The sequence below is a fragment of the Anarrhichthys ocellatus genome, unplaced genomic scaffold (genome assembly GCF_004355925.1).
Source record: "Anarrhichthys ocellatus isolate YVR2014 unplaced genomic scaffold, GSC_Weel_1.0 scaffold54, whole genome shotgun sequence".
NCBI classification, from domain to species: domain Eukaryota; kingdom Metazoa; phylum Chordata; class Actinopteri; order Perciformes; family Anarhichadidae; genus Anarrhichthys; species Anarrhichthys ocellatus.
The window spans coordinates 473004-483867 of record NW_022280084.1 but is presented as its reverse complement, the minus strand read 5'-3'; the positions used below and the strand labels follow the sequence as shown (position 1 = coordinate 483867).

The window sequence follows — 10864 nt, the reverse complement described above, 5'->3', positions numbered from 1 at the left end:
CATTCAGGTGCTGTGGGAAAAAGATGTCGGCTCAGAGTTGAAGGCAGGTGAAGGAGTGATGATGAAAAGAGGCTGATACAGTTTGGACTGAAATGCCCACTAACGGCATTTACATGTGTATCTGTGGACTCAGCATTGATGGAAGCATTAGTGGAACATGTTCTAGGTAGGGTTGTGCCACATCCAATCAATTTCAGCAAACATCCCAGAATGATTTAATGCAAAAGAATTAAGGTATCAAACACGTATTACTAAGCTTCATGTGTTAAAGCTGCATTCTCTCTAGTGTCCACCAGGGGGCGACTCCTCTGGTTGTATAGAAGTCTATGAGAAAATGACTCTACTTCTCTCTTGATTTATTACCTCAGTAAACATTGTAAACATGAGTTTATGGTCTCAATCTCTAGTTTCAAGTCTTCTTCAATACAGCATGATGTTCATTTAGTCCATTATGGTCCATTTAGAGTCAAACAGACCATAAAGCAGGGGATGCTTTAGGGCAGGGCTACACGGTGATTGACAGGTCGCTGCCACGGCAGTGCCAGGTGATTAAACAGAAAAAGAAGGGTCAGAAGTCACGGTGCTGTACAGCTTCATGCTGCTATAAAGCTCTTTATTTGTTTCAAAAGACATTTAGGAGACATTCTGAGACATTGGGGGGACTGAGGACGCGCATCTGTACGGTTTCTCCTGATACACGTGAACATCTCTGGGATCGTGTGAATCTTAAGGCACAAGATAAATTAAGAAGACTGAGGGGGAAAAAAACAAAAAAACAAACCGCCTTTCATGAGGACAGCGTCCACCGCAGAGACACAAGCTCTCAAATCTAATAAAATCGAACCGTTTGATTCTTACAAAATAAAACTCGAAACACAATTAGAAACAGAACAGTTTACATACATGTGTGTGAAATACTTCCTCGATGTGAAACACAACAAGGCAAAACGTCTGGCCTCCTCTGCAGCAACACAAGACGGCTGCTCTTTCGCTCAGACATTTAATAAACATGTCATAAGCATTTAATGAACGTGTTTGACACCAATAAAGATGCATTTGTTACCGATATGAATCCCTTCAGAGCAGGTGCTGCAAAGTCAAAGCAGTGTTGCATTTGCATTTTCACCACAAGAACAAACTGCGATGTGTTGAAAGCGACACTTCATGACAAGTTAAGACTGTTAGTCGATTCATGGACAACATTTTAACAACTCTACATGATTGTGATGGAAATTATCGTGATATCAAACAAACAAAAAGCCCTTCAGAATAAAACGTGCAATTTATTTTGGAAATGTTAAATTACAAAATGTAAAGCCACTTTTTGTGCAAATTGTGATTAAAGCCAATTCTGTTAATAATTAAATTAGGCGTTTGTTTGTAGAAACCAACGTGAAAACTGGTGCAACCTTTCAGATAGTTAATCTGTGATTCTGCAGGTGTGTAAACCCTGAATTCTGCCCAAAATACAGTAAAATAATCATTTCCAGCACTTGTTCCTTTTTTTTTAAAATCACTAATACTGTCCTCACTCACGGGTCCTTCCTGTTTTTCTTCACATTAAAAGAATAACCATTAAAAGGGAAAAGCTGAAAGTCTTTTAATGTGAAAGAATCGGCAGGAAGTGTTAAGTAGCAGTAGCTTAATGTTGATTGATAGCATCAGAGCGGTGCGTATGACTCAACTGTTACGTGGAGATATACATTATCATCATTATTATTATGGTTGTCACGGGGTCTTTTCGTCATCTCACCACTGGAGGGCGCTAGAGAGGACCATCATATATAGACGTATAGAAGATGCATAGTGGCTTTAGATAAATGAATAAAAAACATGGTTGATAATATTAAATACAGTTTGATACGATGAATTATGTTAAAAGAAGATTTTAACAACAAATTGAGGCAATGTTTAAATTGCAACTAAGCGTAAAGATGATCCCCACCAGATTAAAAACACAGATGTGCAAATATTCAGCTTAAAAAGCAAACAGGTTACACTTAACAACGGCCTCCTGTTGAGTGGAACGACAGGTGTGTCACACATGTTATTACAGTGGAATAAAACCAGAGTGAAGCTGAGGGGCGAAGAAATGAAAATACTTCGTCTCTTTGGTGCGACCGCCGGCCTGCTCTGCTTCAGAATGTTGCTCATTTAAAAAAAAAAGAAGAATTAACAAATCAAACATCATAAAATGACAAACAATCATTTGGCCAAATAAGAGACTGCACCTCTCTCTTATCTTCCTTTTGTCCAGCATCACTGGTCATATTTACAAACTTGTACATCGTCGTTCTTTACTGAAACTGCAAAAAAGAAAAGAAAAAATAGATTGTCTTCCTCTACAGCCGTTATAGTTTCTCCTATAGATATGGAATATAGACTTCCACAGCAGTACAGTACGTAATATATAGTGTTCTACACTCCCTTTAGTCTATCAGCCTTTCACTTCTTAAAGGGGAGGTTGGCCTTGCGACTGATGTGATTAGATGAATATCAAAGCTGCTTTTCTGTTTCCTTTTGTACACACACACACACTTAAGTGGAAGAGATATGATGGTAGTGATGATGGTGATGATGATGATATGGTTCCTGTCTATAGTTGGAGAGGCTTCATCTGGCCATCTTCACTCAGCTCATACCTGCAGGAGGAGAAAGACGGTTTTCAGCGTCATGAAATCAGTGTTTTTTTTATTCTAATCAAAGTCACTCCTCCTAACTAGTAATAAATAAATAAGAAACGCACTTAGATCAGAGACTTACCATTGTGTCCAACCCTTACTGCTCTCATCGTGGGTCAAATCCACCAGAACCTGATGAGAGAAGAGTTTTCTTCACTGGTAGAAATAAAGACTCAACACGTTTGAAATATTAAATGAAAATATCTTTTCATGTCCAGACGAAAGGAATATTCCTAAGTTTCTAAATCATCAAAAGTCATCCATTTAAAGACGGTTTCGTCAGCGTTGATGAATGAAGGTCCGTACCTTTCCCAGCAGGCCCTTGTGTTTGGAGAGCAGACCTCCACCGTTCTTCACCGCCACGTCCAGAGTCCTCCTGTGGAGCTCCACGAGGGAAACGCTGAACTCAAACCTGAAGACAAACAAACCGTTCTGCTCAATAATCAGCGACGAAGAAACAAACCCCGTGACCGTTACTGGTGAGGTTCGGTGGGACTCACGTCTGATCGTAAACTGGGTTGAGGGTTTTCTTGAAGGTGTGAGTTTTCCTCCGGCCCGACCGCCGCTTGTCAGGAAGCAGGTAGAGGCGGACGTACGGATCCGAGCCGTGGTCTGAGAACGTGATCAGGTTTCTGTGGAGGTTAAATAGAAATGAATGTATCACAAGAGAGTCGGGGTGGGGGGGGTGTTCTTTTTCATTCTCCTCGCTCTGATTGGTCCCGTACCTGCAGCCGTGGACCACCACGATGAGTTTGTTCCTCTGGGAGCTGTGTCGGACCGTCAGCTGGATCTCACCCAGCGGGAAGTGACTGGGGCCTGAACCACTACGGAGAAAAAGATGGAGAGAGGAGGAGGAGGAAGAGGAGGAGGAGGAGGAAGAGGTCAACGCTGTGAAACCAGCATCTCCTGTTCAAGCCTAGTAGTTGATTCTGAGCCGTAGAGCTCCATCAAACAGTCCGAACAGGAAGTTAGCATTACGCTAGTTCCCTAGGATTTTAACATTGGATTATTGCAGAACATAAGATCTATGGTTGACAAACGTTTATGATACTTACACGTTGCTATAAAGGAACTAGCTTGTGGTAAACACCGACATCGAACCAAAAACGCATTCAAGAAAAACCCGTTGACTTCCATACAAGGGAACAGGAAGTGCAAAAATGCTGACTCATTCCCTGGTTTTAGGACTCATTGCTGCAGCTCTCTATCGCCATGAACACACACACACACATGTAGTTTCTTTTGACTCGTTCCCACATCCACAGTCCTGCTGCCACAAATACTCACGAGAGCGACAAACGTGGATTAATCCGCCGCTGAAAATAGTCCCCAACAATTGCACTGTTTGCTCCTGTTTCAGTGAGGTTTTTTATGTTTACTTATGATTAAATGGACAGACAGACGGATATACGATTGGTTGATATTTACTTTTGCAGCAGCTGGAGTCTCTGCTGCAGCTCCTGAGCAGCGTACGGGTTGGAGATGTCCGAGGCGATGCTTGGCGTCGGTTCCTTGCCTCCGGCCAGGTACTGCTGGGAGCCAGAGATGGCCAGGTTGGAGGTGCTCCTCCCGGTGTCCGCCAGGCCCCTTCCTCCTCCTCCTCCTCCTCCTCCTCTTGCTCCTCCCTGCCCCAAGTCCGTGCTTCCCGGAGACCTGAAGGGCTCATCGGCCTCCTTGCGCCGGTTCAGCAGGTCCTGGGCCGACACGGAGGACGAGTGGGGGATGGTGGAGGCGGGAGGCGCTGAGGTGTCCGAGGACACGGAGGGCCGCGGGGTTTGGCTGGCAGAGCTGTTCTTGTTGACCTGCACGGAGGACGGGGTGGAGTTTGAGGACGAGGAAGGGTTCTTGTCCAAGCACAGAACCTGAAAGAAAACACACGCAGAGAATGAGGAAAGAAAGTCCTGAAATCTTTCTTTTTGGAGGGAACGTCATCTGCAGGTTTTCCTCCTACCCGCAGAGCCATCTTCATCTTGAGGGTGCAGTTCGGTCCGGAGTTCCTCAGGGGGAAGCGCTGGTTCAGCGTCATGTCCTCCGCCTCCAGCAGGCGGCTCAGAGGAAGCGTCAACGTCCCCAACGAACACTCGTGTTTCTCGTCCTTAACCTGAGACACACGTAAGAGACATAAGGGGTCAACGTCCCTCACCACCACGGTTAACTGCTTACAAACATGACACACTTCAGCAGCAATGAAGCGTTCAACCGACGAAAGACGTAAAAGACGTACCTCAACCTGCAACTCTTGGGTTTTGGGGTTGTGGATGAGGAAGGTGAAGGCTTCCTCCCACACCGGTTCATTGGTCTTATATCTGGTCTGATGGAGGACACAACAGAGAGGAGTTAGAGTCAGAGACTCAAGTTACTAACCAGTTAGTCAGCTAGTTCGGTCGATTGGTGTTAAATACTATGTTTTTAAAGGGTTTGCAGCCTCATTTTGAAACACAAAACGAGGTTTCACTGAATAAATGAATGGTGGGTATGAACGTGGATCTTGTTTTGGTCTCACCTTGCTCTCAAAGGACTTGTGTCCCACTGTGAACTGGACAAGTGGACTGGGATCGCTGGTCACCTTTTTACCAGACTGCAGAAGAAGAAAAACAGGTTTTAAAATGGCTAATAAGGCCGACGACTGTTTCTTTAGAGTACAGTTAGCAATAAATTCCTTTGAAAAAGATGCAATGATGGAGTCTTGATTTGGTCAAGATTTAGCTCTTATAGCATCTCTTTTTACATAAAATATAACTCAACATTCCATTAACCACAAACACACATCTAAAATGTTGACTATAACAGGTAACACACCTATGCTGTATGTTTTGAGCATTCAAAATGTGCATTTTGAGCTCATATGATGTCATTTTTGGGCGTGTGATATCACATCTTTAGCATGATACCAAACTACCCAGAAGATACGTGTCACATTTCAGCAGTTGATGGTGAAATGTGTAACTTATAACGGGGGGAGGAGTTAAGAGGGAAAGTACATCAGGGAAACGTCTCTCTGGCCCCAAAACAGGAAGTCTGGAATACCTACCGGATGACTTCAAAATAAAAGATCAGTTAAAAGTATCTGAATCAAGAAAGTGTAAATGTGATTATGACAACAATGTTGTTATTTACAACACACATTGTTAGACATAGTTTTAGTAAACAAACATGATTAGTGGAGTTTGTTAATGATTTCACAATAAAAGTCAGTAAAGTAAGTTCACTTCCAGTAACAGTTCCAGTGACAGCGAGTACATCGCTGCTACTCAGCCGCTGCTACGTGGGCAGACATCTTGGATGAGTTTCACTTTGGTTTTGGCAAGATTGTCGGACGTGTCTTATACGAAGACTACCTGTCGATTGCCTGCAGACATCGCCGCTTGTTTTTGAGTTTGAATGAAGTGTGTTTTACGTCACCTTGGAGCCCATTGGTCTCTAGACCAGGGTTTAGCCAATTGTGGGTCGTATTCATTCAATCACACACCTGGCGGAGATCTGGATACTTTTGGCCAGACAGTGTAAACACCAGTTGAATGTGTGAGTAGATAAGCCTGTGTGCGTTGTGTTGCTGTGCTTCCCTCCTCGGTGTCGGAGCGATATGGGAGTGCTTCGTCACCGTGTCGTTACCTTGATGGCCTTACTGACCGAGGTCTTCCTCAGCCCCGACTGGTTGAACTCTAACGGATTGCGCTTTGATTTCCCCCCAGGGAAGAGGCAGGAGAGATCAAACAACACAAACACACACACCAGTAGGTTATTAGGGAGAAGAGGGGGAGGGGCATGCAGGGAGGGGAGGAGGAGGAGAAAAACAAGAACACACCAGGACCGCAGGCACCACCAAACGATGGGACATGATGAGACAGAGAGACAACATGGATGATCACATGGTTAATGTCATTCACCAATTAAACCTGGACATGAGGAGACAACTAGAGTCCAACCAATACTGGAACCATGAAGACCATATTCATAGCACGCATTTAAGGGAATATGTTAAATGAAACAATGATTGCAAACTTTATTTAAATAAACGTGTTTTTGTTGATCATCTCTTGAACATTTTTCCAGTTAAGCAATAAATTTGAGTACATTTAGAAAACTGGAAATTTAATTATTGTAAATATCAAAAATGTAAAGCATGCAAAACATTTATAAAAATAACAAAACAAATCTCTGCCAATGATAGATATGCCGATACATAATATCTGCTGTGAACAGACGTCAGCTAGAACATGTTGGTTGGACTCTAGTTAAAGTACCACAGGATGAGACGGGAGGCATTGATTCATTCAGATAAAGAGATGAAGTGAAGATCAGAGGAATCATTCTGATCAAACAGACAATGAGATGATTGGGTGACGTTAATATATTAATATTGGGATGAAATACACCGATGTTAAAACCAAACAACACATTGAATTGGTGATAAAACCATGTTGTGTTTCACAGATTGCATCAATATAAAGACGTCTGTGTCGGACTAACTTGGGACACAGGTGTGTTATCACACCTGGACACGTGGACGCTGGTACGTACGCTAACTCAATGTGTAATGATGAAAGGACAAGCGTGACCTCGCGGTTAAAAGGTTTGTGAGAAACTGCAAAATGAAACATAATACCTGGTCCTTTTTTAAATGTGAATAATTATCATTAAATTGTACCAAAGGTCATCGTTCCTTCCCTCCTGTTCAGCTCTGATCTAACGAGGATGAATGTCAGACCAGTGATGGGATCAGAGGGGAGATTCTATAAGAAACACAGACCTGTTGACAAGTAACGCTGAAAACACACCGAGCAGCAGTAAAGCGTGGCGAGCTGCAACGCAACATCTATTGTTTCTGTGCAGCCAGACGGTAGACGGGACGGTTTAAAGGGACAGTTCACCCAAAAATCTAAAACACACGTTTTCCTTTCCTGTCGGGCTATTTAATCAGTTTAGATTTATTGTTGCTGTCAGCTGCTAAATACATAAATAGCAGTTATAGGTAAGGGGGAAGATATTGGTTTTTGAGTTCCTCTAAATGTATTTATAATATTGTGGACAAACGATGCGTTTACAAAAATGGAATTTAAAAACAAAAACTGAAAGAAGATCTTCATATTTTCTGTTTTCTGTAGTAAATTGGTTTGCTTGCGATGATATAAAATGGTGAAGTTTCCTCTTACTTAAGAAGACTAAAGTATTACGAACTGATACATGTAAAGTGGTTTCTCATCTGACGAAAATCTTCTCTTTGAATAAGATGAAACTAAAATATTAAGAGTTTTCATTAACTGAAGAATGTATAAAACAATAAGGATGAAGTTCAGTAAACATCTCCGGACGAAGACAAACTGAATGAACTCTGCTGTTTTATGTTTCATCTACAGATCTGCACTTTAACAATAAAAACCATGAAGCAGAAGTGAATGTTTTACTCTTTAAACTCTTTTGCTCTGCTGAGTTGTAATCTGTGTTGAGGCAGAAAAACATCAACACAACGTCTTTCTTTAGAGAAACAGAGCGGCGGATATTTATTAGACGCACAGCCGGCGTCTCAACGCTGCAGAGAACCAGCCGTGTGATGAAACTAGATCAGTGGAGACAATGAAGAACAGAGGAAGAGGAGGAAGATGATTTTGACAGTCCTCAAACATGAACCTTCAGTGTTGTTTCCTGTCGTGTTCCTCCGCTTTGGAATCAGTCAAACTCCAACAAATAACAAAACATGATATTAATGAGTTCTCATGCGCTAGTTGGGATTCATGCTCATCAGGCAAACTGGTCAAACCTCTGCTATTTAAAAAAAACAAACAAGCGTAACCAAAAGGACCTCGAGCCAAATGGACTCCAGGATGCAGGAAACAGCCAGCGGACTCACAAACAAGGTCCGATAGAGAGAGGCGGTGTTCTCGCAAAACACGAGGCCCGCCGCCCGCCTCTCCTTTAAGTAGCCAGAGCCCAAGTTCCCCTCGAAGACGCTCTTCAGAGGGGAGGAGGAGGTGAGGAAGAAGAAGAAGAGGAGGAGGCTGAGAGGAGGAAGGTGAGGCCTGCACTGTTGCAGAGTTCACACACTAACAGATAAGAGTTCTTAATGGGAGAAGTAGACTTAAAGGTGAACGTTCAGTTACCAGAATCACTTTCAACGAGTTCAAATACTTTCCCCCCAAAACGAACATTTTCTTTTTCAGAAACACTGCAAAATGTTCCGTTATATTTAAACAATTTGAGCCTCATAAAGTGTGTCTCCTTGTTATTCCTGAGCCATCGACGTGTGCAGAGGAGTCACTACTCTCCATTTACACCATTCCATTTTTTAATGTTATTTTTTCAGCCCTGACGGCTTTGCAACTGTTGGACTACAGAGTCTTGATTCCTACAGATCACATTGGTTTAAGTTTGTCAAAGAGAAAATAAAGTTAAATAAGTAACTTTTCCTGCAGAAATATCTTGTAAAGTTAGAAAGGTTTGATGAGAGAATAAGAGAGCAAAGCTAAACGTGTGGCCACGAGTTCAACGACGACTGTCGCTACTCGACGCTGGACGCTGGAAACGATGTCGGGGAAAAAAGTCTCATCTGTTAAAATCTGTTGCAATTAAATAAAAGACGACGTTCAGAATCGAATTGGATTTTGGACCGCAAATAAATAAATAAATAAATATATATACACACACACACACACACACACACACACACACACACACACACACTAATTAACAGAAGATTAAGCATCGTATAATAACAATTTTGGCGTATTTATGGTTATTTAAAAAAGCTCAAGTGCAAAACTTGAAGCCAGATGAACGCGCACACAAAAACATATTTCTATATTATATATATTTTCTTATTATTGTAAGTCTTCTCTCTACTGCACCTTTAAGATCAGAAGGTTGAAGAACAGAAAAGAAGTTCAGAGGAGAAGATGAAGGACTGAGGTGAACACTCCAAAGAATGTTTGTTTTAAACAACCTGGAGCACCAGACGGGTGGGATATCAAGACAAAGCTCTTCACAATAAAGTACTGACCACACAACAACAACAACAACAACAAAGGCAACAAACTACAGCTCCACTTCAGGCAAGAAAAATAGAAAAATAAGAATTTCTTTGTTTTCCCCATTTCTTTCATGTAATGTAAGCAATAATATTTGTATTTTATATTTTCATAGATTATAAATAAATAAAATATGAGAAAATGCATCAAAAGTTGACCTTTTCCTCTCTCATAACTCTGTTTAAGTGTATTTAAGCATCTACAAATCAGCATTTTTGTTCAGCTGTGCTGAATAAATATCTGTATTTGTTCTATCTGTTGACTCTCAGAGTAAACCGGGAGTCATTACAGCAGAAGTGCACTCTGGGAAGTTGGAGCAGAGCGACTTACCGGCAGGTTTCTGGCTGAATCCAGGAAGACGACGAGCAGCGCGGACGACAGGCCGTCGTTGGCTTGACCGCGGTCGGCTTTGATGCTCGCCAGAGCCTGAGAGGACAGAAGGACGGACGCTGCTGAGTCTGTTGCTGAGTTCAAGCTGCTGTTTTTACTTGTATTAATCGAGCAGCGGTTCTGTACCTGGTCCAGCTTCTCAGGTGTGTGCAGCAGAGACAACCACTCCAGCTTGAGGTGCAGCTTCCCTGTAGCCACATCCTCGACCACGAACCACTGCGACAGAGAAACGCTCCCGGTTAATATCCATACTGAAGTACTGCAAGGTGCTCTTCTATTTCACTGTTTCTGCTGCTCTTCATCACTGATGGTGATAACATCCAGTATTTATTGTTATTTATGTATTTTATTTAGTGTCTTTTGCCTTGTGAGACTAGAGAATTTGTAGAAATACACAACAAAAGTGATTTCTTTTGTGAAGATTATGATGCGCTGACACTTTAAAATAAAAGATAGTTCACACATGACAGCATCCTGGATGACAACTGCAGATTATTAACTTCCTTAGAAGCCAAAATGAGAACCATGAATTACAATTTATAGTTTTACTATTTTATTCAAGGAGGAGGAGGAGGAGGAGACGCAGATTACCTCATCGACCTTCTGTTCCTTCTGGAGCTCCGCCACGTCGATCTCCAGGCTGGATAAAAAAACAAAAAAAGTCACAAACAAACAAAACTTTTTGGTGAAAGCGAAGCGGACTCAAAAAAGTTCCCGGAGCTCAAAGGAACTTCTTTAAATGTTTCGTTTTGTCCGAGCGACGGTCCAAAA

At 42.1% G+C, this 10864-nt stretch overlaps 1 protein-coding gene across 4 annotated transcripts in view; it reads right to left on the bottom strand.

The window, feature by feature from the left end:
- Window positions 1-581: 581 nt before the first annotated feature.
- The window catches only part of esyt2a (extended synaptotagmin-like protein 2a), a 38555-nt gene continuing 28272 nt past the window's right edge, over window positions 582-10864 (bottom strand). The window contains exons 12-25 of one of the 4 annotated variants that reach the window (XM_031870629.1): window positions 10685-10733; window positions 10220-10309; window positions 10034-10129; window positions 8530-8631; window positions 6294-6356; window positions 5185-5259; window positions 4906-4992; window positions 4633-4782; window positions 4110-4543; window positions 3407-3505; window positions 3182-3313; window positions 2988-3093; window positions 2764-2813; window positions 582-2642 (exon numbers count right to left, since the gene is read on the bottom strand). In XM_031870629.1, coding sequence (XP_031726489.1) covers window positions 2597-2642; window positions 2764-2813; window positions 2988-3093; window positions 3182-3313; window positions 3407-3505; window positions 4110-4543; window positions 4633-4782; window positions 4906-4992; window positions 5185-5259; window positions 6294-6356; window positions 8530-8631; window positions 10034-10129; window positions 10220-10309; window positions 10685-10733 — 1579 coding nt within the window. In that variant the 3' untranslated portion in view covers window positions 582-2596. The remainder of the gene's footprint in view (window positions 2643-2763; window positions 2814-2987; window positions 3094-3181; window positions 3314-3406; window positions 3506-4109; window positions 4544-4632; window positions 4783-4905; window positions 4993-5184; window positions 5260-6293; window positions 6357-8529; window positions 8632-10033; window positions 10130-10219; window positions 10310-10684; window positions 10734-10864) is intronic. The other 3 variants (XM_031870630.1, XM_031870631.1, XM_031870632.1) reach the window with 3 other exon arrangements.